The 27449-nt window shown below is 39.8% G+C and overlaps 1 protein-coding gene across 3 annotated transcripts in view; it reads left to right on the top strand.

The window, feature by feature from the left end:
• dusp8a (dual specificity phosphatase 8a) overlaps positions 1-27449 on the top strand; it is a 73282-nt gene that overhangs the window by 676 nt on the left and 45157 nt on the right. For 2 of the 3 annotated variants that reach the window (XM_062035193.1, XM_062035194.1), the window contains exons 2-3: positions 10183-10542; positions 22038-22176. In XM_062035193.1, the coding sequence (XP_061891177.1) occupies positions 10306-10542; positions 22038-22176 (376 nt within the window). In that variant the 5' untranslated portion in view covers positions 10183-10305. Of the gene's footprint in view, positions 1-4633; positions 4769-10182; positions 10543-22037; positions 22177-27449 lie in introns of those variants that run through there. The other variant, XM_062035195.1, reaches the window with a different exon arrangement.

Genomic DNA, 27449 nt, shown 5'->3' with positions numbered 1-27449 from the left:
ACGCGTCATAATAACACTGCAGGTTCACGCTCTTCTCAAACAAAGCCATTCGTAAGACGTCAAATACCAAAAAAAAAAAAAAAAAAAAGCAAATACAAATTAATTGCAATCAGTTAGGTATTTTTTGTTTTATTCATTTGAACATAGATTGCATTCATTGGAACATATTTGCTATCGATCCTGTTATTTCAGTATAATCATATGGGCCTGTTGCAGTGTATGTACAATACATACACATTTACGGTGTGTCCATGCCTTTGGTATCATTACCCGGATCAGCCTGAATGTTATATCCGTCTGAAATTTGCAGAGTTTTTATTCACATAGTTGTGCATTTGTGGCAGAGATTGCTTCCTAAAAAAAACAAATTAATGGCAATCACTTAGGTATTTTTGTTTTATTCATTTTAATATAGATTGCATTTATTGGAACATATTTGCTATCAATCCTGTTATTTCAGTATGTGTGGAAATGCTGCAGATTTTAATGTGTTAAGATTCTGAATTGATTAACACTCAATATCCTTAGTCATGGTAAGCATATGGGCCTGTTGCAGTGTATGTAATACATACACATTTACAGTGTGTCCATGCCTTTGGTATCATTACCTGGATCAGCCTGAATGTTATATCCGTCTAAAATTTGCAGTGTTTTTATTCACATAGTTGCGGATTTGTGGCAGAGATTGCTTTCTGAAAAGAAAAAAAAAATGCAAATACAAATTAATCGCAATCAGTTCGGTATTTTTTGTTTTATTAATTTTAATGTAGATTGCATTCATTGGAACATATTTGCTATCAATCCTGTTATTTCAGGATGTGGGGAAATGCTGCAGATTCTATAATGTGTTAGATTCTAAATTGATTCAGATTCAATGTCCTTAGTAATGGTCAGCATATGGGCCTGTTGCAGTGTAATACGTACACATTTACAGTGTGTGCATGCCTTTGGTATCTGGATCAGCCTGAATGTTTCAGATAGATAGATAATACTTTATTGATTCCTTCAGGAGAGTTCCCTCAGGGAAAAAAAAAAAGATAAGAAAAAAGTTTTATCCGCCTGAAATAATTATATTGCATAATATCATTATATAATGGTAAATAGGTTATACTTGTATAGCACTTTTCTACCTTCAAGGTACTCAAAGCGCTTTGACACTATTTCCACATTCACCCATTCACACACACTGATGGCGGGAGCTGCCATGCAAGGCACTTACCACAACCCATCAGGAGCAAGGGTGAAGTGTCTTGCTCAAGGACACAACGGATGTGACTAGGTTGGTAGAAGGTGGGGATCAAACCAGGAACCCTCAGGTTGCTGGGCACGGCCACTCTCCCAACTTACGCCACGCCGTCCCCGTCCCTGGTTGCACATTTGTGGCAGAAATTGCGTTCTGAATGCTGCTGCTAAAGAAACAAACGAATAATAAACACACATGAGGCTGCTATCATCCGTGAGATCATAGTTTAGTTGTGGCCGGAGAATCCAAATATTCAAGTACTTTACACCCTTCTAAAAATATTTACCTCGGTTGCATCATATCATTATGTCTATAAACTCTGCTATTACATAGCCTTATCCTCGTCTTTTATGAATAAAGAAAATGGTATAATGTGTTCCTATTGAACACAGGAACTGAACAGATGATCAGCAGTGTGACACAGAGAACGGCTCGGGCGTCCAAAATCTCAAAAGTCCCAAGTTAAAAAAAAATATATATATATATATATATATATATATATATATATATATATATATATATATATATATATATATATATATATATATATATATATATATATATATATATATATATATATATATATATATATATATATATATATATATATATATATATATGTGTGTGTGTGTGTGTGTATATGTATATGTGTGTATATATATACATATATAATTCTCCATCCATCCATTTTTTATGGGGGGTGCTGGAGCCTATCTCAGCTGCATTTGGGCGGTATTTTTAAAAAATATTTTTAAAAATCTGTCCTTTCTAATCCATTTTCTACCGCTTGTTACTCTCCGTGTCTCCTATAGCCGCTCAGACAAATCATATTTTCTAAAAATGCAGTTTCCTATTGATAACATGACATCATCGTGCTCGTGCAGCAGCAAGTGCAAGAAATATATATATATATATATGTATATATATATATATATATATATATTTGTGTATATATATATTTGTATGTATATACAGCCCGGTCCCTGGACAATTTTTTTTTAACCCAATGCGGCCCCCAAGTCAAAACGTTTGGGGACCCTGGGCTATAGGTTTTAATAAGCTCTGCTTCTTCCTACTCCTTTTCGGACTATGTCATAAGCTCTGCTTCTTCCTACTCCTTTTCGGACATTGTTTTTCAACTGTAAACACAAGGCAAAGCAAAACAAGAAAGGCCACTAAAAGGTGACCTTTTATGCAGAACCACAATTTCCTACCTATTGTAACTTGTTTTTTGGAAAAATTTAAAATAAAATCATGGAGGCATTGCAGAGATATTTATAAACATTCTTGCCCTCCTTCATACTTCTTCCAAATGAGCTTTTTGGAATTTGCCCAATTTGGGACGTTTTTCCAGTTGTGACATCAGCAGAGATGTCCTTATATGGTAAAGTTTTACCCGAAGAGCTTTGCACGAGTCTGCCATTGTAGTCCTCCTTTTTATACATATACATGTAGTAAGAAAAGATAAAGTAATTAAAATGTCCAACTTTTTTTTTATTTTAACCATAAAATCTATTGTTTTTACAGGGCATTACTGTAAATGGAAAAAATGTACAGTACCACTGTTTGTAATTACATGAAAATATGCAATTGCATGCGGTCCATGTATTTTTTTCTATCAAAACGCAAAGAACAAATACATGTAGTAAGAAAATAGGAAGTACTTTATTGATGTTATTTCCACGGGCCACGTAAATGATGTCTAAAAAGGCTTTGAGTTAGTTGACACCTGTGCTTTATTGAAAAAGAACACAATAATCATAATTCTTCCCCTCACTGTAAGCCACAAAAACAATGATATACATATAGTTAAATTAATACACACATGGGCAAGTGTCCAAAGAGTATAAACATTTTGCCCCAAAAATAGCTTGTATGAATAAATATACACATTCAGCAGTTTGATTCAGAGTAGACAACACATTGTGGTACCCAAAATCATCTGTCATTTTGTGAAAGAAAGAGCTCGCCTGCATGCTTTTTTTTTTGTCTTGAACAGCCACTCAGTCAAATCAAATTGTTTAAGTAGAAGCCCATATCTGCTGTACAGATTTACTTTACAAAAGAGAAGTGTGGGGTATGTCTCTAGTTGCCTTATTTGTATTTGACTTCATTAAATGGATTTATTTAATGTTTGGCGCAGCCGGACCAGAGCACGAGGAGATAGAACGAGAAAAAAAGGAAGACAGAGGGGGAAATTGCGGGGGGATACGACAGAGGGAACATGACAATGAACATTATTGCATTATAAATGGAGCAATACAAATTCCAATAGAAATAGCACTATTGATAATGAATACTAATTACCTAAATGATCAACAATACAATTGTTTCAAAAACAACAATACATATATGTAATGAAAACCTGAATTACGAGCCTGCATGCTAACATCATTCAACACAGGCTGCAGGAGATGTGCATGTGTTAATGAATGACCTGGATGGTATTACATCAGTATTGGCTGCCCTCCATTTGTTTTCTTTGCATTGGCCTTCACTCTACTGTTTAAAGTAACCTCTTAGCGCAATCGTTGCCTTTATATGAACCATCTCAATGGATTTGAACCAAGACAAGATTAGCTTGACTTTCAATTGAATCAATTACAACATTTATCATTTAGGTGATGCACATATTTTATGCAAAATGCCTAAATTTTCAGTGCTAATGTGTTGCTATGTGTAAATACTGCTGGACTGAAATCTCTCCCCGGTGTTTCAGCACTACTGACTGATGAAGTTGCAGTTCAAGTATAGCTCACCTCCCCCTTCTTTATGTAGCCTTAATAGCGATGAAGGTTGCAGGCATACAGTATGTTAAAAGCACCAAAATAATGTAAATGATCTTGAGCGTGCTGCATGTTGAAAATAATCACTCATCCTTGTACAGCTAAAGAGAGGATGCAGCACTGTCACTTCCTCTTTATCCTCATCTTCACCATCCCCGTCACCCTCCCCGTGCTCTTTCATCACCCCAGCTGTACTGTCTCTATGGCAACAGCAGAATCTGCTCGGGCGCCTGCAAACTCTGATTCTGCCTCGGCATGTTTTCTTCTGCTCAGTGTAGCTCCATATGTCGTAAAAAAGCACATTTGTGTTTGTCTGATGCATCTCTTGCAAGTATTCAAGATGGAGGGGAAAAAAAAGATGCCGAGCGTTTTCTCAGCGTAAGCAGGCTGACTTTGAGTTTTGTCATCGTTCATCTTATTTTTTAGTTTTTAGTTTCCTTTACTCAATTCCTTGGTCTCGTCCAAACAAACAGGCTCCATCACAGCATGATATCAGCAATGAGTCTCCCTTACTCGCGTAAAGCCGCACACTCCTCCCATCCCTGTTTGCTGCTCAGAGAGTGATGGAAGAGGCAGCACGGTCTCCAGGAGGGAACTTTGAGATGGGAGGGTGTGGAGCAGTCGCCATTAGACTTACGCAGCATCGGACGTTGCTGTGCTCGGCAGTAGAGAAACCGGAAAATCAACAACTTTGGAAGCTGTGTTGTTAGCTGCTAGAATCAGCCCTGCGTCACATAAGGTATGCTATGGCAGGTTGTAATGTAGCAGGGGCTGTTTTGGGTGTGTGTAATGGCTTTTCAGTATATGCTGTCAGCCATGCATGCTCCTTTGCTGCAAGAGGCAGTTTGCCCAAAAAAATACAACTAACTGTATGCATTGTATTATCTTGTTGTATTGGTGGTTTGTATTTGCAGCTTTAATTGTGATGCACAGCTTCTGCTGTAGCAAATATCGCTGCAACATGTGTCCAGTGTTAGTATCAGTTTCTTTTCTCCGCTGTCCATCCTCAGAGTTCACTTCTCCTGCACCTTACTCCCGCTTGTGATACCGGTAGTTGTTGATATTAATTGTGATATTGTGACTCAAGCAATTTTCTCCCTTACCCACTTGATGGTTGCATCACCACATCTTGGCAAGCTGCCACTGATCAGAAGCGATTTTTAGCACATTCTGTTAGCTCCCTTCTGTGATACTGGTTGACATCCGATGTGTTTGTATTTAAAAATGATTTTACCATAAATATGAATAGAAATATAAATGTATTGTTTTTGTTGTATTATTGTCAGCCATATTGTGTCGATTAGCCGAACAGAGAATTAGCATCACAACAAACAACAAGATGCTAAAACATACATATGGAGTTAATCCTGATAGGGGACCTATGATGATTTCAATCTATATTGAAAGCATTTCCTTGTGGTCTAGATCAGGGGTGTCTAAACCAAGGACCGCGGGCTAAGTGCGGTCCACCGAGACCCTCGAGACGTCATGAAACTATTACAGAATCATACCTGTGGAGAGATTACATTCATTTTAAAAGTCTTGACTACATAGATGCTGCTATTTACTCGTGTCTTGAATGCAATGTGCAGCTTTTACCTATATGACCCAATGCAATCAACCCTCCCTAGTCATGGTGCAAAAAAAAAATCCAACCAACACAAAATGTCAACAGACATGGTCACTGAACTTTTTGGATATTATAAAAAAAACTCCATTCACTATAAAGACAATCAAAATTACACCCATTTAAATCCAGTACAAAGCATGATGGAAAAATTGCAAAACACTCTGCACACCTATCTATGTTCGGCACATTTTAGCTGCTTGATATTTTTGATTGATTACAAAATGTTGAGGAGGTCGTAACGGAAGTAAAAAAGGTAGGAGTCAAATTTTAATATCCAATTATATTAATTGTATTATATACATACCGGTAATATTAATATAATATTTAAAGACCATTTGTGTTTAGTCTCTCTCTCTTTCTATATATATATATATATATACATACTTAACATGCCTTGGCCCAATTCTTTTTAACCCAATGCGGCCCTCAAATCAAAATGTTTGGACACCCCTGGTCTAGACAATACATATTGGATATGCTTTGGTGTAAATTTTGTTTCACAGTCACTTCTATAAACCGTTTTTGAGTTTGTCCGCAAGATATTCGTTTGTGGAGCCGTTCTCAGTTTGCAAATAAAAACGCCCCCAAACTCTCCAAAAGTGTCAAAATGTATCTTTTGAAAATGTACACTGTTTACTATAAATATATATCTTGAAGTCGTCACCGCTTTTTTCTTCCAGACACGGTTGAAAATACACTTCAAAGCAGCATTTATATCATGCATTTTGCACATTTGTGTTATTATGCACATGCCACGATTAAATGACAGTAATACTTAATCCTACCTTCTTTTGTGATTCCTCATAGCATGAAGCAGAGGCAGTGTTTCCCATAAACTGCCAACATACCTGTGGCGGTGGGGGCGTGGCTATGGGCGTGGCTATGGGTTAATTTGCATAATTTTCAACAATGATATGATTTTCTCTAAAAAGGCTCAAAAAATGTATACTTACTAATTGATAATAACAGTTTTGTTTTAAACGTCCATCCATCCATCCATCCACCCATCCATCCATTTTACAATATAATTACAACACTTTGTGTACATATTTATATACAGATTTGAACAATAAGTTATTCACTGAAATATATTTATTAATCGTGGTTCTTACAAAAAATATATCTTATATAATATAAAAGCTAAAATGTCTCTTAAAGCTCTGCCCCTTTAATTAGTGCATACTAAATAATTTAACTTTAGCCTACTACTACAACCATATTATTTACCAGCAACATAAAGTGAAACAGAGGCAGAGGTGTCCTGCCACAGTCAGTAACAAATAAACAGAAAACAGTAGTGGTCAAATACAAATAAGGCAACAAGAGAAGTATCCTACACTTCTCTTTTGTAAAGTAAATCTGAACAGCCTATATGGGCATCTACATCAACTATATGATTTGCCTGAGAAGCTGGACAGGACAAAAAAATAAAAATAAATAAATAAATAAAAAACATTTTATTTTATTTTTTATTTGTGGCGGACGTAATTCTTTCGTGGCGGGCCGCCACAAATAAATTAATGTGTGGGAAACACTGAGAGGGGAAGGAGCTCGACCTTGAATTATTTTCCAAATAAGTACATCCACCTCACTTTGAGGTCACAACGTAGCCAGCCTGCTAAACCCCGCAAACAGAGACATCTAAAACTGTGTGCATCCTCACGCCGTAATGCTTGAGTTTTATGATGTAATGCTTTAGCATTGTTTAACATTAGTATCCAACGTTGTAACAAAATGTTTAAGTCAGAATAGACAAAATTATTCATAGGTCCCCCTCATGTGGCCTTGTTCACTTGATGATTAATGCAGAGGTCTTGCATGACAGCAATTTGACCCCTAAAGTTTTGACTTCAAAAGTGCAATGTTTCAAGATGTTTTAGACTTTAAGGGGCATTTGAATTTAGAAGTCTCTTAATAAGTACACTAGTACCTTTTGTTTCTGTTACAGAATGTCTGAAAAGAACCTAATCGTACGAAAACCGAAGCAATTTTCCCCATAATGTAAATTCAATTAACCCGTTCTAGCACAACACGACACATTTTATTGAGAATAATTATAGTTGTATATGCCGAAAACAATATGACATACATATAATTGCAGAGTGAAATGGATACATTACATTTTAACATCACTTTTACCTCTATTGAAGATTTGTGTTTGGTGAACACGACAACGAGTGTTGAGGGAGAAGTGGATGAGAGCAACATCTCTCTGTCAAAAATGTAATAATGTTTCCCAACTTGTTCATCAAGTTGTGGCTTATTTTGCCATAATCAGAAAAAAAAAATACATTGTTTGGCTATTCGATCCTCGTAATGATACGCTGGCAAACAGACTAGTTTGTTTCGTGCATTGCATTGTCTGTACAATAACTGGGATTGTGTTCTAAAACCGGGCAAGATTTTAGCGGTAATTACTACCATATACCAACTCATACAAAATGTGGGGTGGACAAAAGCCTCTGTAATTTGTGTTTATATCTTAATGTAATGATGATTATGTAAACATGTATTATTTCACTTATATGAAGTTTCATGCAATTTAGTACTTATTTGTTTGTACTCCTTTTTCTCACATTACTCTCCCTTTTCAGCCGAGGTTTAAACTTCCATTTAGGCGTCAGTGTAAATGAGAGGAGGCCCATCAATGTTTCATGACACCATGTGCCTGTGAATGAATAAAACAGCATTGCATTCACACTGACCTTCTCGCTTGTCGCCTGACACATGGTAATCAGGGAAGCACCCGTTCACCTATAGAATGTACTCGGTCAAACAAACGGAACCCCGGATCTTGATAGTCCTGTGCAGCCTAGCATACATGTGCATTCCCCGTACAAGTTTATGAACAGTTGAACATCCAGACACACACATGCACACAAACACACACACATTACACTGGCTATTATTTCCTTGCCAGGCATGCTCTGTAAATTCACCCAGCTTAATTTTTTACACTCTTTTTATTTCCTGTTTCATGAGCTGCCATAGAGTCCATAAGCAACAAAACCAGCTTCACAGTCGAACGTGCATGCCAGGTGTGTTTAGCTACCTATTTGTATTACTGTAGTCACTTAAATCTCTTAAGCTTATCTGGTTAAATAAAGGTTCTATCATCTGCTAAAACAAAAAAACAACACATTGCCTTTTTAATAGTGTCAGTGTGATGTTTGTCAGGCTATACAGTACAGGCCAAAAGTTTGGACACACCTTCTCATTCAATGCATTTTCTTTATTTTCATCACTATTTACATTGTAGATTGTCACTGAAGGCATCACAACTATGAATGAACAAATGTGGAGTTATGTACTTAACAAAAACAAGGTGAAATACCTGAAAATATTATAGTTTCTTCCAAATAGCCACCCTATGCTCTGATTACTGCTTTGCACACTCTTGGCATTCTCTCAATGAGCTTCAAGAGGTGTGGATGGCAAAGGATGGCTATTTTGAAGAAACTTGAATATAAAACATGTTTTGTGTTATTCCACCTTTTTTTGTTAAGTACATAACTCCACATGTGTTCATTCATAGTTTTGATGCCTTCAGTGACAATCTACAATGTAAATAGTCATGAAAATAAAGAAAACGCAATGAATGAGAAGGTGTGTCCAAACTTTTGGCCTGTACTGTACATGACAGATTATTTTAAAATAAATTCTGTTTATTGAATTTAAATAGAATATAATGGTTTAGGGTTACCCGATATAGGATATAAATTACATAAATTTGGCCAAAATTAGAGCTATTAATACCATCTTTATATTGTGTTGATGAAACATTCTAGCTGTGTCCAGAACAATTTCCCTTGTGGGTCAATAAAGTTTTGTCTAATTTGACAGCGACAAGTGAACGAGCGCGTCCTCAACGCGATGTAGCGTTCTCGCTAGCAGCTAATGTCCCTCTACAAGGCAAAGCTGCATGTAAGTCAACAATGCTCGCCTCCATGGTGGCAAATGAACAACGTTTCTTTCAAGTATAATCACTGGAAGAAAAAGGACTAGCTAAACATGCTACACTACACACTATAGGAGGAAACGCTAACCGCAAGCTAGCGCTCTTGAATGTAAACAAAGGTGGGCGGATCAGTACAAATATTGGCAGTAACGATACAAAGTATGGTATCAGTATATAGTTGGTATTACACTGGTTAGATCGATAATTTTTACTATCCAAAATGTTGTCATTTGTGTTGTTTACAAACTCAGAAAATAAATCATTGGACACAGTAAGGCTTTAAGGGCAAAAGCATATGAATTAAATCCCAGCCTGGAGTAGGAAATTATTTTAATATTTGATTGACGTTGTGACACCGCCATCCTGTGTTTTTGTCTGTAAATTAGAAAGTAGATTAATAGTTTTGACAAAATATTACAAACAAAATGACACAATATTACAGCATGACAGTGATATATATTGTTATCGCAGAGAGCTGCAGTTTATATGGAAATATAGATTTCAGGCCATATCGCCCAAACCAATAAAGGGTTCTTATTAATTTTCCTTTTTTCTATTTTCTCAGGCACTATGACTCTCTCATCATCTGCCTCAGTGGTACCACTCAATCGCTGACCTCGCCACCTCGTCCCTATCTCCTCCTGTGCAATCTCCTCAGACACTCTTCCGTCTCTGCCCCTCCTACACCATGGCAGGGGAGAAAGGGCCGACAAAGCGAAGCGCCATGGACATCAAGCGCCTGGCGAGCCTCATTCAGAGAGGAACAGGCCGCTTGCTGGTGATTGACAGCAGGACGTTTTCCGAGTACAACGCATCCCATGTGCAGGGCGCAGTCAATGTCTGCTGCTCCAAGCTCGTCAAGAGGCGACTGCAGCAGGACAAGGTGTCCGTCACAGAGCTGCTGCAGCCCAATGGCAAAATAAAGGTGAGTGCCTGCTAGCTTAGCAAGGTTGAACACAAGTGTTTTTTGTGTCATGAATGATGAGCCTATTTAAAAAGTGCGTTGTGTGTCATCTACACTGTTGCATGTAATGGGTAGAAATGGTCATGTGGTATGACATGATCCAGTGTCATGGGAGTTAAAACCAAACTATACCAAAGATCCTCCTGTCTGCAAATATTTACCCTGGTTAAGTACCTTCAGGGAAGTCACTGACTCGATGACACCTTCACAGCGTGACGATCCCAGGAGCATCGGTGCTAGCCCACATCAGTAGACGTTATATTTGTTGGACAGGCATACGTTTGTTGCTTTTCAGTGGCCTTGAAATTGGATCCTTCCAGTTTCCATGACTTCTCTTCTGAATATGACAGCCTTTTTTCCATGTCCCGTTAGACCGTGTCACGCTGACTCCTGTATTTTTAGTTGCTGTGTGAAACTCAAGAAAGTCTGAGAGGGGAAACCTTAGCAGGGGAGGGGGTTGTTGTTGGTGTGTTTTATGTTTGGGATGTTTTTGTGCCCTCGTGTACTGTATATCACCCTACAGTATTACATGACTGGACAACAACAAAGCTGGAAGGTTACGACATGTGACATTCTTCCTGGGTTCTTGCACTATTTCTCCAAAAGCTATTTTTAGCACATTCTTCAACCGGTAACGCAACAAACGCACTGACGCACACAGGCTACTGATGACAACTCTTAGGTGTAACCCACCAAATCACGATATTTATAGAGGTGCAGCTCAATAAATTATATCAATTAATCAAATCAACCAATCAAAGTCTATTTATATAGCCCTTAATCACAAATGTCTCAAAGGTTTGCACAAGCCACAACGACAGCAGATCCCACATCAGGGCAAGAAAAAACTCAACCCAATGGGCACAATGAGAAACCTCGGAGGGGACCGCAGATGTGGGGACTCTCCCGCCCCTGGGCGACCCGTGCAATCAATCAATCAAAGTTTATTTATATAGCCCTAAATCACGAGTGTCTCAAAGGGCTGCACAAGCCACAACGACATCCTCAGCTCAGATCCCACATCAATGGATATCAAGTGGATCTAGTTAATAATGTGAGAGTCCAGTCCATACTGAGGCCAGCAGGGGATCTTCTTGAATGGAGACAAGTCAGCAGCGCAAAGACGTCCCCAACTGATGCACAGAGAAAAGGTCCACCCCGGGTCCCGACTTTGAACAACTAGCAGGTCATCTGTGGTCACCTGATAACATCTCCACGCAGGAGAGGGGGGCAGAGCAGAAAAGAGACGGCAAATCAACTGGTCTAAAAAGGGGGTCTATTTAAAGGCTAGAGTATACAAATGAGTTTTGAGATGGGACTTAAATGCTTCTACTGAGGTAGCATTTCTAACTGTTACCTTTAGGGCATTCCAGAGTACTGGAGCCCGAATAGATATTATAACTTATTTGAAAAGTTCTCTAATTTCTGTTGTTTAAAATGTGAAACATTTATAATCTATATGTATTAAGAATGTGTATTTCTTGATCATTTTAATTAGGGTTGCAGCAATCGATTATTATAATAATCGATCAATTCGTTTGTTCGATTAATCGAGTAATTGGATTAAACACACCTTATCCATATAGTGTATTTTAGGGAAAGTAGTTAATATTAACAAAAAATTCTACTTGCCATAACCTTCATTCTTGTATTTAATAAATGTACATCATCAACATTGAAATTGCACTTTTAACATGAGTGCATCGATAAAGAAAAAAAACTATCACGGCACCCACACACCTCTGCTCTCATGTGCATTCTATTTCAACGGCCGTGTGGAAGCTATGTCAGCGTATTTAAAGTTAACAGCACTCCATACAGTCCGGATTTTATCAATTCGGTCGGTGCCAAAACAGTTTCGGATCTGGTACCCATCCCTAACCATACACATCAATTTCGCACCAATTTTCTCGTTATTCTAACTAGTCACAAACAATTGTGCAACAACAACAAAAAAATGCAATAAATAAATGTTCCCAAAGGCTTGGCAAAATTCAAAAAGTCAGTGCTTTGACTGATAGTCAGACATCTTTGGAGAAATGTGCTTGTGACTCTTTCGCAAAAAAAAAGGACTATATTTATCTTCAGAAAATGGATTATTTTAGGTTGTGTAATCACATGACTTTTGTCTACAAATTTAGAAATGGTTTGTGGGGGCTGAGCGCTATTTCTAGCGCATCATCTCGGAAACATTTGTGATTGTCAACTACCACATACATATTGCCTCACAGTTTATTCCTTTTTTTTTATCTCCTATTCCTGTGTGCTGTTGCCCTCTCCCCACCCCCCACAAAAGAGGATAAGGCTTGCGATTAATGCTATGGCTGGATAAAGCTGGAACTAGCCGGGTGCAAGAGGAAGGCCTGACAGAGCCAGACTCCTTTGTTATTGGTTAAGCATGACATCATCCCTTTTGTGTGCCCAGTGGCAGACCGCAGGCTCGGCACGTGCAGAGTGGCTGTGCAGTGTTAAACCTTGCTTACACACACACACACACACACACATCCTCTTTACCCCCCACATGGCTCAGAGCAACGCCAAGACAGCAAAGGACACCATTGTGGCTCTTTGTCAGGGAAGTGAATGCAGGAAGCGGGAGAGCACCACTGAGGGTATTCATGGTCGGGATGCAGCCTCCACCACCTCCCTGACTGCCTCCCACCTCACATCCCATTGAGCTTTAATAGCCTGCAACCCCCAGGCGCTGCACTCACCCTCTTTCATAGACGCTTCCGAAGCGTCAGTTAACTGAGCTGATTGAACAAGCATCCATTGGTACTCCAACAATCCAAACGGTGTCCTATTTCTCCTTTACATCCCATCCACTCATAGGCGCTTTATGGATGCTGGCTGTCAATGTAGGTCAAAAATACATGGATGCGGAGGAATATGTGGTGGTGGAAGTGCTGCAAGAGGAATGGCACAGCCTCAGTTGGGAATGAGGCATCTCTTGCCCTTTATAGAAGACTAGTTTCTCTCTCTGAAGGTGGCTGCTTTCTTTGCTTGTGCAGCTAATCCCTACTGTATTAGGGAAAGCTAGGCAGTCGTTAGCCTCAAACACTCCTTCTCCTGTTTGGAAGCCAGACTTGGTGGTACCTGAAGTACAAATCTAAACAGACTCATCATCAAATGTTGCTTTTTTTATACGCATGTTTAGGTGTAGGACACATGAGGCAAATCTGTGTCAGACCTAAAAGAAAAGTGTGCATGGTCAAGAGGAGCTGGAGCATATTTCAGCCCTCTGGACTAAAAACATGCCAGAAAGATTATCATTTACATTTGTCAAAGCTTTCAATTCAATTGATCGTTGTCATGATCTCGGTGGTATAGGTACTTGGCTCAGTGCTCTGCTGCCCAGTGCACGTCAAGACTACATGTGACCAACCTTGGCTATCTTTAAGGACACCGAGGTCATGTCCTCTGTATTTTTTAAAGTGACAAAAAGTAGATGATAGGACTGACTGCAAATATACTTTGTGTAGGACATTGTGTGCACTGTGCATCACCATGCAGTAGGTCATCCTCTACTTGAACTACAAAGTCCATATCTGAGATGAAATGATATGAAGTTTGTAAACTTACGTTTTAATGATGTTAAAATTGTTTAATACGCTAAACTTCAGCGTAGTAATTAAATAAAAAGTGGATTGTTCATTGTGTTGCTTAAGATATTATTATTCATACGGTGCTGGGATACCCATGATTTAAGCCTTTTAAAGCTCCTCTTAGACCACCATTTTATGACCTCAGTATTTGTCAAATCCTGGTTACGGCCCTGCGACCAACTAATGCATTTATGCAGTAAGACTCTCCACCCATTCTGCTGATGCTGCACCATATGTTTGCAAAAGTTGCCAGCTCTGAACATAGGAAATATTGCGGAGTAAGGAAGAGTGTTTATTAAACAGTGTCACTGGTATTTTATATAAATAAAGAGGTGACCTCAAATTGGAGTGCAAACACCTTTTATGTGCTAATACATGGAAATGTAGATCCATACACAAAAAATGAAGTAGACGTATGCATTTCTCTGCACTTTAATCTGGACCCACAAAGGTTAATCGATTAAGGTGTTTGTTTGTAGCTCTGACAGCAAGCTGGAAAAAAAGCTTTTTGTCTGAGAAAAGTTATAGTTCACAGGCATTTCAGAATGTTATTGCTCTAAATGACAGGGTAAGTATTGTATGTAGTAAATACAGTAGACCTTTGCTATTTGCAGGGCTGCGTCCCAAGACCACCTGTGAATAGCAAATGAGTAATTGATAGGGTCCTAAAAGTAGATTTTTTTTTCTGAGACTTTAATCAAGTCTGAATTAGGCTGCTGCATTGAGGTGCCACCATACACTATGCTACACTGGCTCCCTCCTTCCCCTCCAAACTGTCCTGCTAGCTTGATTTTGACACTATACAGTGGTACCTCAACTTACGAGAACCTTACTTACTTACTGCCCTTTATGCCTCCAGTGGCATGTAGGGCAACAATGAATGCCCTCCACTTCTCTCGGTCCTCGGCCAGTTTCTGAATATTATCCCATGTGTGATTTAGGTCCTTCAATTTTCTCTTTACTGTTCTGCGCCAGGTGTTCTTGGGTCGTCCCCTCTTTCTTTACCCTTCATGTGTCCAGTGAAGTGCTACACGGGTGATATTCAGAGCATCCATTCTGAGAGTATGCCCAATTAATTTCCGTCGTCTTCTCCGGACAGCGGTTCCCATGTCCTCTTTGTTTATATCGAGTGAGTAGTTTGTCTTATGTAATTTTGCGAGGCCAGAAAATTTGAAGTATCTTTCGGAGTACCTTAATTTACGAGTAATTTGAGATACAAGCTGTATTTCAGCTTTTTGTCATGCATTAAGTTGCGAGCATACCTTGAGTTACAAGCATTTACACCGTTGGTTGAAGTTACATTTGTAACAGTGTCGTTTGAGCAATAAAGCATTACTGTATTCTTAAATATTGTTGTCCAATATTACATATTGTATTATTATATTATATTACAAACATAAGCTTTGATACGACAGTTGACGTGCGCGTTTGAGCATCACCTAGAGATCGTTATAATCCTTCCCTCCAACCATCTAAACTAAGAAATCACACAAACTGCAACCAGTGTTTCCATAACAATATTAAAAAGCTGCCGATACTGTGTTTGTTTGACGTGTTTCAATTTGTTCTGTCTAGACCTGGCTCAACAAACTGGATGGTCGAGCATTACCTTTTGATACACAGACATAACTATTACTTGTTCGCAACTCTGATTTCTTTGGTCCGTCATTCAAATACGTATGTGTGGAATATAATCCGTGATCGCCTAGTTCCTACTGTTACACGACATCAGTGTTGCCAAATGTCACAAGAGAAACAGGCAACCGGCTCTATGAAAACAAGTCGCTTAAAATACCCTGGACAAGTTGCCACCCCAACACAGGGCCAACACAGATGGACAGACAACCATTTAGACTCACATTCTCACACTAGGGCCAATGTTGGTGTTGCCAATCAGCCTATCCCCAGGTGCATGTATTTGGAATTGATTTAACTTCATTTCAATGGGTGGGGCTAATTTGAGATACAACAGTCACAAACTCGCTCATGGAACACAATGTGCTCTTAAGTTGAGGTACTGTTAGATTCAGCTCCAAAACCCTCTCCATCTCTCCTCAATTGCTACTGTTTACTCTTAAAGAAGGATGTTAACAAGTTAAATGCATCGAAACAACATTCATGTTTAAGCCCTAATATATGCCTCACATACTTACCAAACACATTTTAACTGTAAAAGGTATAATTATTCCCCGCTAATAAATGATAATGACATATGAACAGATGGAATTGGTCAATGTCTAGCCTTTACCCTGATCATCAGGCTAATGCTACATCTGCCGTGGCGACGCCTCCCTCTAAAGCGGCTTGTGGTGGTTTGCGGGTCGTCCAGGCTAGCTGTCGAAGAAGACGTTACTCCAAGCCTTGTCTGCATGTTTCCAGTAAAGACTTACAATCTTATAATAACTTTTGTTTACCTCGCTGCAATATATGAGGCAGGATTGTTATAAAGTTCACTGTTGAAAGCTACTTCTTCCGAATCCTCACAGAACGCCGCCATTATGCACTGATGTCATGTCGTTACTTTGTACGTGAAATTACTACCGGTTTAGGAGGAAAGAGATGTGTTTTCTGCAGGACAAAAGACCTAATTCTGAATGATGAATTGCAGGGAGTTATTGCGAAACCTGAGAGTTTTCTTTTGTTGTTCAAACTCGATAGTATCAGTAAAACATAGTAGATTATTCACTATATGGATTCTTTCTCAGCGTGATTCACCCAGTGATTGAATCCTGGAATTTTTTGATCACTCACATGTATTTGTTCATTGCTAGGTTCAAACAAAGACTGTAACTGAAACAATTTTCCCCCCAAATATACCACTGAGCCTGGAAATGCCTTGTGTTCCTTTGATGATGTCAGAACAAAATAATCTTGCAGTTGAACAAACACATTAGTCACTTTATATACGTCACCCTCAATTTGTATGAACATTTGCCTAAGTATGTGGATGAACAAAGACGAGGCAACGATAATGATACACTCGTGCGTCATGTAAGAGAATTGTGGCTTTCTTTTCAAATAAGACGGCGGACACGGTTCAACCTGATCTGCAGCATACATGTGCACTTTGCTGTTCGTGCATTCTATGTATACATGTGAGGTGCAATGTAAATGTATAATAATGTGTGAAACAAACACAAATCATTTGCAGGTTTCTAGTCTAGATTAGACAGATGAGTGAGATCAGCCAACATCAACAGAACTCAAGACATTATATTTGACACTGTTAAATGAATGTGTCTGGTAATCATTGCTAAGCAACTGACTGGAGGTATATATTTAAGCTTAGAATTTATCCTGTCGTCAGCGACACCGTCATGAATTATAAAGTGCTGTGTCTTGCCTAGCTTTGACTTTATTAAAGCAATCTGCAGTAGTACTACACTGCACAGGGCTTTTACTGCAAACACACTTGCTTACAGACTCTCAAAGGGAGCATAGCAATGCACAGCAAACTCGACCATTGCTGGTAACCATAACCCCAATTGGAACCTATAAGAGCAGACAGAAGTACGGGTAACACACTCCTCATTGCACCACTGGCAGCCGTGAATGACATCATCGGGCCTGTGGGTCATTTCCGAAGTGAGAGATATTTGGTGGAGTCTTCAAATGACTGATCAGCTGCCAACTTTTTGAATTAGCATGTAGGTAATTGTGGTTGGCTGTAGTTTTGGGAGTGCCCAACCAGGAAACTCTTGTGTTGCTTGACTCAGACAATCAGTGGCCTTGCTGAGGTCAAGATGTTAGCCAAGCTGTGTTATACAAATGTATACAACTTTTTTGTTATGTAATGGAGGCGTGTCTAGATTTGCCATTATACACACACTCTTTATTGTGTTGTTGATTTCCTGTCATGTCATGCTCTACAGGCTACATTTTCATATTATTTCTAGATGTTTTCATCTGACCTGATCGCACCTGCCTCCTCCTGCTTCAACATTTTGGCTTTCTTTCATTTGTTTTAACCCCTCTTAAAATTCCTATCTGTCTTTCCTCCTTCTTGTCTCAAGGGCCCCTCCCTTACTCTTCCTTTTTACAATGAGCATTCCTTGTTTACCTGCAGTGTTCATGCGTCAGAACGCCCAAGCTAGCACTGCAGAGGGATGGAGACTCTGTACTAATGCTGCAGTCTGACAGCCTGCAGCATTAGTACACTCACTCTGCTAGATCATTGACCTTTCCTGCACTAAACAATGTGCGCACAGCACGTCGGGCATGTGCAAAATTACAAATTTAATTGAGAACGTCTCCCAAATTCTAATTAAATTCCATTAATTTGAATTATGGTTGCAAACAGCAAGTGTTAAAGGAAGAAGAATTGCAATTCTATTAATTTCCAATTGATTTGTTGAGTGTTTTCCAATGTCCTGCTTTATAGTATATTCCCATACACCGTTTCATAGATTTATTGTTACTATAAACCTAATTTCTATTTTAACTACAGCAGGTCTTTTTCATAGACACTTAAAAATAAAATCATCTTCTATAAAACAGACTATTTCATTCGGTGTAATATAACTTTCAATGATGGAAAATGGGGCAGCAGGGTGGAGCAGTAAGAATGTCCTGGGTTTGATTCCCGAGCTTGGAGTATTTCTGTGTGGATTTTACATGTTCTCCTAGTGACTGCGTGGGTTCCCTCCGGGTACTCCGGCTTCCTCCCACCTCCAAAGACATGCACCTGGGGATAGGCTGATTGGCAACACTAAATTGGCTCGAGTGTGTGAATGTGAGTGTGAATGTTGTCTGTCTATCTGTGTTGGCTGTGCGATTAGGTGGCAACTTGTACGCCGCCTTCTACCTGAATGCAGATGGGATAGGCTCCAGCCACCCCTGCGACTCTGAGAGGGGCAAGCGGTAGAATATGTATGTATGGATGGATGGATGGATGATGGCTTTTCTCTCCTGCACTCATCGAAGGCTGACCCTTTCCCTCTCCCTTATTTATCCTGCATGCTTCTTAGTTTTGTCTTCTTTTTGCACTGCTCTCCAAAATGTAAACAATGGAAATCATCAACTGTCCTCTCAACAAAATGTACAAGATTTCGGGTTCGTGGAAACCTGCCTGTCTAGTTGTTGCTGGACACGACTCGACGGACTCAGACGCAGAGTGTGGCGTGCCTGGCGACCCTTTTAATCGAGGACATTGAATATATCTAACTGTACGGAATCATGATAACAGGACAGCTGCTGATTGGAGTAAGCTTTGCCTTGGTGTGTCGACAAATTGGAAGATGCTTGCAGTCGTTCAAAGTACCCTAGAAATCTGCCACAAATGGTTGAAGGAAGCGGGCAGAGCTCCGGGCACTCAGACTTTTGCAATTTTGGACTAAATTGAAAACTTGACGACATCTTGGACATCTTAGCGAAGTCTGATAAATTTGAGGACCAGAACTAGACAATTACAGTGAGAAGTTTAAACATGTTTTCACTCTCTCAAACACAAACATTGTAATCTGGATTGTTTTACCTGGCTGCACGCGACATGTCAAAGTGTAGAGACTCTCCCAGAGGACAGTGCAGCAAAGACGCAACAAACTACTTACCTGTCTCTCATGGAGGACTGTTGTTGGACTGACTGGTTGTGTTATCGCGTATGCGAGAGCACCAAGGTCACGGAACAGAGACAGGCTGCAGGCTTGCACACACATATGCATCCACAAAAAGTACACGCCACACATACATACCGCACCTCCATCACACGCCTTCGACACTTCACCCCACGTGGTGTGACAGAAAACGGAGAAGCGCCACTAGTGGCTGGCAGCTTCCAGCCCGATGCCCGCCCCCTCCCCTCATGTTGCAAGTCTTGTAGTTTCTGTGTCAACATGTGTATATGTGCTTTAGCTATTCTTTTTTTTTTGTCTCGGTCCCCGCTCTCGAACGGGTTTGTGCTGAAAATTACATTTTGTTGTACTTGTGCAATAACAGTAAAGATTCTTCTGACCTTCTGTGATGGACAATGGTCAAAAATAAATTTTCATTAAAATAGAGGAAATGTTTGTTTAATTTTAGTGCTTGTAGAGAATTTAAGGCAACAAATATCCATCCATCCATTTTCTACCGCTTATTCCCTTCGGGGTTGTGGGGGGCGCTGGAGCCTATCTCAGCTAAAAGTGAAATCCCACATTTGAAATATTGCAAAAGCTTGGAGCACTTGTGACTTCATATTATTTTTTCAAACATTGTATTTGCAGAAAGATGTAGAGACAACTAACATATTTGTTCCTGACACAGACATCAGCACCAATTACTTTACTTTTTCATTGCAATTGTCAAACTTTTTTCAACAAAAGTATTGCAATCATCTCCATTCTACAAGTGGAAATTCATTTGTGCAAGCTTACATAATTTGTATTCTCCCAAACTTAAAGTATGAACTAAATATTGTGACCCAGCAGCATAAATATCCCGTTAACTAATAATCACCCTACAAAAATATCTTCATACTTCCCTTATTTTGTTAGTGTAAATGCTTAACATTTTACACTAGGCCTGCCTGACAGTGAGTAAAAAGCCTGATCTATTTTTATGCCGCTGCTTACTTTTTGTTTTGCTTACAAAATAAACCTTATCCACTGACAGCACTGTGGTATGTGTGTGCATGCGTGCGTGCTATGTACATTCTACATTTTCACCCTAACCCTCAGGCACTGAGATCAGGCTCCCAAATTAGACCTGATCCCATTAGGATTATCATTCCAAAATTATAAAGCCTCCGTAAAGATGTTTGGACAAAGCGTAATGAAATATCTAAACAATATAAGTGCACACGTCTTCTAACTTGTATGGGAAATAAAATACAGGTAAGAACATTAGTATTCCGATTGTTTTTGAGACAGCTGTAGCACATATTTTGAATGTGTTTACTGCGCCCAATGGTGTCACATGTCACCTACACATGCTATATAAACCGGGCTCTTAGCTTTGTTAAGGCTGCCGCTTTCTGTTGATTTGAGCGTGTGTAGCTTCCAGCATGCTGACCTTGTCAAGTCCAAATCACCTGCATGGCTGTCTGCCAAGGCAGCTGCTATGTTAGCAGAAACATAATCAGCGTCTGACACTTAGACGCAAGCACACTCGCAGTGAAAGGTGCAGTACAGCTGTGCACGCCATGGGGCTATCATCACCACCTTGAATGAAGGAAAGTGCACTTTTGCCCGGGAGCTGTTTTGAATGGCACACTGTAGATGTGGATTATGAATTATATGTGTGTTGAGCTGAACAAAGAAATCATATTCTTCTCTTGCCTTGCCTTTTTGTCATCATTACGCAACCATTTCTTCCTGGTCCCCTGCTCTGATACCCGTGCTCGCTCCATCCCTGTCTGCCTTCATCCTCCCACTCCCCTTCTCCTCTCCCTCCTTAGTGATGCAGCGATTCAGAGCTGCAGTAGGTGCTACCTCCTGGTCATGTGACCAAATCCTGCCTGACAACATGAACAACAGAGAGAGGGCTGAGGCGCATGCTCTCTTTTGCTTCACATTGCACATGCTCACTTTGTACCTTCTTTATGGCTGACAGCAACAGCATCACAATGATGATTACTGCACCAGATTATTTTTTATTTACCGATGCATTAATTTGCAACAGAAATATTGTAGTTATGGATGAACAGTATGAACAGGGTGTTCATACTGCCATGCTATCTATTCCAATCCTAACATACAACCGAATCACTATTAATGAATTGTGCATACAACTGCAGACATTTTCCTCACCGAGGGTTGCATTAACAGCCATAAAAAATACATGTAAATAACACCTTTTGTACAGTACTTTGTGTTGTTTGTGGGCTCATTCTGTCTGTATTCAATAATCACCATCTTTTTTATGTTCTTTGTGCAGGTAGAGCTGGGCAGGAAGCAGGAAGTGGTGGTTTATGACCAGAGTTCCAAAGAAGCCAGTCATCTGTCCAAAGATGGCTTTGTGCACATTCTCATGGGGAAGTTGGAGGGCACTTTCCACAAAGTGTCCCTGCTCACTGGTATGTGTGCGGTTTGAGGGGGACATATCTCATGATAGATATTTTTAAATCACAATAACCCCACAGGGCTTCATTGTCCTTCTTGTGCATAAATGGGAGGTTGTCATTACACATATTTGGCCAGTAGATGTCACTGTTTTGCATCACATGTCACAGCAGCTGTAGAGAGTTATATCCAGTAAGAGAGGGTGATACTGCACATTTTGGTATTAATTTGATCCACGGTAAATATCGTTTTGTATAAACATTTAATCATCAATCCATAATGGGTATTCAAGTAAATGTTTAGAAGGCCACATTTCCAGAAAGCTAAGGACGGACTGGGGGGCTGGAGCCTATGCAAGCTGCACTCAGGCGGAAGACAGGGTAAACCCTGGACAAGTGGCCACCTCATTGCAGAGCCAACACAACTAGACAGAAAACATTAACACTCACATTCTCACACTAGGGCCACTTAAGTGTTGCCAATCAACTTCTCCCCTGATGCACGTCTTTAATGGTGGGAGGAAGCCGGAGTACCCGGAGAGAACCCACACAGTCATATTGTCATATTCCGGAGACCCAGCGTCCTCGTGATTTTGGTCTATTTATTTTGTCAGAGTTACAGAAGTGCTCTGCTCTTTTTAAAGGACCTCCTGCAAAAGTGTGAGTCTCTCACACGTTTTTTGAACTGAACTCACGGGTCACCAGTTGAATAGCCCTAATTATGAACAAGAGAGGACCTAAAATGGAACCTTGAGGACCACGTACTAGTATAACTAAAGAAGTTGTACAAATGACCGCTGACTGCATCTGAAGCCAACAAACTACAGCAACACCTTAAAGTTGAAGTCCCAACGATTGTCACACACACACACTAGGTGTGGTGAAATTTGTCCTCTGCATTTGACCCATCCCCATGTTCACCTCCTGGGAGGTGAGGGGAGCAGTGAGGAGCAGCGGTGGCCGCGCTCGGGAATCATTTGGTGATTTAACCCCCAATTCCAACCCTTGATGCTGAGTGCCAAACAGGGAGGCAATGAGTCACATTTTGTTGTAGTCTTTGGTATGACTCAGCCGGGGTTTCAACTAACAACCTCTCGGTCTCAGGGCGGACACTCTAACCACAAGGCCACTTAGTTACATACATCACATTACGAAAAAAATGTGTAACTGCCAAAAAGGAGAGGAGTGCCTTGAAGAATGCTTCAGTTATGTAAATCACAAGTTTGGACCCCCGTGTTCTATGTTTGCTGGCAAGGTTCAATTGTCAATGCAAGGCACTGTCAATGTGTTTACAATGGTCCAAGTTTCTCTATACAGCAGGACCACTATAGTGTTCGTAGGAATTTGCCTCATAAATGTTTGTCTCACTAATTTTAAACTGAACTCATGGACCGTTAAATAGGCCTGACCTATAACTATAACAACATCCAACAATCTAACAGAACAATGCATAAATAATAGAGGACTGATAAATGTAGATTATAAAGCTCCCTATACTACCATTGGTCTCAATACTGTCCATAATTGGATCGATCTGCCCCCTATTATCCAGCAGAAGACTGGCACCTAAAAGTGTATTTTCGTGCTCCAGGAATGCTCTCCAAAGACTCTTTGATGTTTAAGCTCCTCAGGAGTCGAGTCTCTCACTTAACATCATCTGAAATAATGCTGAAGTTGAACTGGTGCGCTTATACATCACAATTATTATCCTGTCATAGCCTCCACGAAGCACACTAAGGCTTAATTTAGCAGGAGCCACGAGCCTCTTAATAGTCTCATTGAGTTAATAACATCTTGCATGAAGCAGTTGCCAGGGCGCTATCTCACCCACATACAGCAGAGGCTTGAATCCATCCTCAAATGTGTCAGCACCCAACAGAAAGCATAATCTGCCTCAGTCAGGATTGGAAATAAGGTTGAAGGGGCGTGCTGCTCAAGTAAATCTGTGTTCTCTTCCCCCAGCATATTGCTTTTTCATGAGCCATTCATAGATACAGACTCCTTAATTAGTCATACAAATGTACACTCAATCATGCATAATATCGCACATAATTATATTCCCCTTCCTTTGAAATGTCTACAGTATTTCTGTCACCATTGAAAGAGCCCCAGTCAGCAATTGTGTCACCCACGTCTTTCTTCACTGTCCCTTCTTTTCTGCTGTTTCCACGACGACAGTGGCAGAGAATATTCCGCAGGAAGACACAGCCAATAGAATTGTTGTTTGGGTGTTTGCATGATTTGGGTCAGTGGTGCTTACATGTAGCTAGCGACTGCGCACACTATGCCTTGGATGCGTGCTACAGTATGTGGTTGTGCATATGAGGGGGTGTTGCGTGTACATATCTGAATTGTAGCATTCATGGGTGTGTGCGTGATGACATCACATGGAAAGGCTGCAGGGTGCGTGCGTTTGTGTGTCAGGGGAAACTGCAGTTTCCATGAAAGATAAGGTGAAGGATGGATTCTGGAAGAAAGTGGGTGTTAAACACTCTTATCTATTTGGCATATCATGAGATTGGTATGTATTTCATTATTTTGATGCCACTCCTATAATGTTAATCTTCACAATATTTTAGATGCAAATTTTCACTGTGTTTACACAGATTGGGGTAGTATTAAAATAAAGTTACAACAGTGCCTAGCTGGCATCCAATATAATTTTAAAAGCCCCTGAAGTGAGCTTCACTCTAAATCTATCCATCCATTCATCTTCTTCCGCTTGTCCGAGGCCGGGTCGCGGGGGCAGCAGCCTAAGCAGGGAAGCCCAGACTTTCCTCTCCCTAGCGTCCAGCTCTTCCCGGGGGATCCCGAGGCGTTCCCAGGCCAGCCGGGAGACATAGTCTTCCCAACGTGTCCTGGGTCTTCCCCGTGGCCTCCAACCGGTTGGACGTGCCCTAAACACCTCCCTAAGGAGGCGTTCGGGTGGCATCCTGACCAGATGGCCGAACCACCTCATCGGGCTCCTCTCGATGTGGAGGAGCAGCGGCTTTACTTTGAGCTCCCCCCGGATGGCAGAGCTTCTCACCCTATCTCTAAGGGAGAGCCCCGCCACCCGGCGGAGGAAACTCATTTCGGCCGCTTGTACCCGTGATCTTGTCCTTTCGGTCATAACCCAAACCTCATGACTCTAGACAACTCTAAATCTATAAAACTAAATATATGTAGTAATTGTGTGTGTTGACATCATATAGCAAGATCACAGGTCAGATATCGTTCCAGATGTGTGTGTGATGATGACCTCATGATGTTCTACAGAAAAGATTTATCACTGTCTATTGTTTGGATTCTTATGCTGGATTGCTAATGCATCAGGAGATGAAAGTCACATGAAGTCATCTTTACAGCACTTCTGTGGAATGTAACATATTTTATGACTGTTTTCTGAGGTTTTAAAAGCTACAAAGGATGCAGTGAGCCAATGGATTATTTGCAGCAATACTATAGTCTTTCTTTCTTGGACTTATTTGTCTTTACTATAGTAAAGACATATTTTACTATAGTAAAGACATATTTGATATTTTAAGTTATCTTAAAATATGTAATCATCTCTGCTTTTATCTTTTTATTCTCTTCCCAACCTTCACATCTTTCTTTCTTTCATACCTACCAGATTTTACCTGCTAATATTTCCTGCAGTAAATATTTGCAGTATTTCTTATCAGCTGATAAGTCACTTTTAGTACACACAAGATAACATTCCTGTATGTCAGGAGAAGTAAATTGCAACAGAAAGGACAGATGGTCAACTGAGAAATGCATTTTGATCAATTTTGCACATTAAAGATGCTAAAAATAATCCAATGTCGGTCAATATAAGTTTTACTATCTAGATGACTTAGCAAAAAAAGTGTAATATTACATAATTTATCTCATCAATAATGAATTCATTGTATTTTTAGTTTATGCCAAAGGCCAATAAAAAATGAGCTAATACACTCAGCCTTAACCGATGGATTAGGGATGCATAATGGATGGCCTAATATATGCTTTTGCAGATGTGTCTCACAGGTCTCATTTTTTGACATTTTTAGTCGCCACACAAGTGTAAAGCTAAGTCAACCGACAACCGCTATAAAAAGTAAGAGACCATTGCTTGTAGTGCAAGTTTGCTTACTTTATGTGAATTCCAATAAATGATGTTGGTCTTCTGGAGGCCAAAGAAAATTCAAAACTTACACATTTTTAATCCTTTCGAGAGCTACTGTTATATGCGTGTAACGAATGTGATTGTGTAAACCTCACCCCACGACGCGCTGGACAGTGGGTTGACAGCCGCAGTGCTGTTTGCTCACTATCTAGCACCGCTCGACTTAACTCTCAATCAGTGCACATGTGTGGATGCAGGTTCGAGCTCTGGCTGGGTTCATGCCTGGTCTGCGCGTTACATGTGCAAGTATAAACATGTGGTGTCCCTTTTGACTTGTTTTCATTGCTTAAATGTCTGTTATAAATACTACTACGCTATAGTAAGGAAAATAGGTTTTGTGAATAAAATGTTATCAAAGCTATGGTCATATGCTGGAGCTATATTGATCTGTAGTTACCTCCTCTTAGGTTTCTATTACGGATGGGAGAAAATATAGATTTGGCATATAAATGATATTAGAACAAATTTAAAACAAGTTAAAAAAAAAGGCTCATAATTTAGCTGCCGACGTATGCAGTAACCTATTGCATCATTTCCAGTTGTATTGTTCTCAAAACTAATATTAATGTACTTTGTAATTTACTGTTCATAGCTGGTTACTTTCTGTTGTAACATGGTTCTATCTGAATAGGCCTGATCTATAACTATAACAACATCAACAATGTAACAATATAACATAGAGGATTGAAAAATAGACATTATAAAGCTACTGATACTACCATTAATCTCAATACTGAAGCAATCCGCCCCTTATTGTCTAGCAGAAGACTGGCACTTAAAATGATCAGTTTTTGGTGATAGTGCAAATATGGGTATCGATCCAATACCAAATACTTACAGGAGCAGTATTGGTCATACCAATGCTGATGATGATAATATTTAATGTTTAAGATCATTAAATGATTAAGTTTTTGATCACAATTATAATCAGACAAAATCACATGGTGATAGTGAATGAACAATATCAATTAGATATTGAAATTATTTTCTTAATTCCTTATTATTCCTTTACATACCGTAATTAAACAAAAGCTTCAAAACTACTACTGGCTCTCATATCTGACAAAAAACGATTTTGTGGTAATAAATAATATCGATCTAATCCAGGGGTGTCAAACGTACGGCCCGCGGGCCGGAT

Source organism: Entelurus aequoreus, linkage group LG24 (assembly GCF_033978785.1).
Source record: "Entelurus aequoreus isolate RoL-2023_Sb linkage group LG24, RoL_Eaeq_v1.1, whole genome shotgun sequence".
Classification (NCBI taxonomy): Eukaryota; Metazoa; Chordata; class Actinopteri; order Syngnathiformes; family Syngnathidae; genus Entelurus; species Entelurus aequoreus.
The sequence above is the reverse complement of the archived record's forward strand: the minus strand, read 5'-3'. Positions and strand labels throughout refer to the sequence as shown.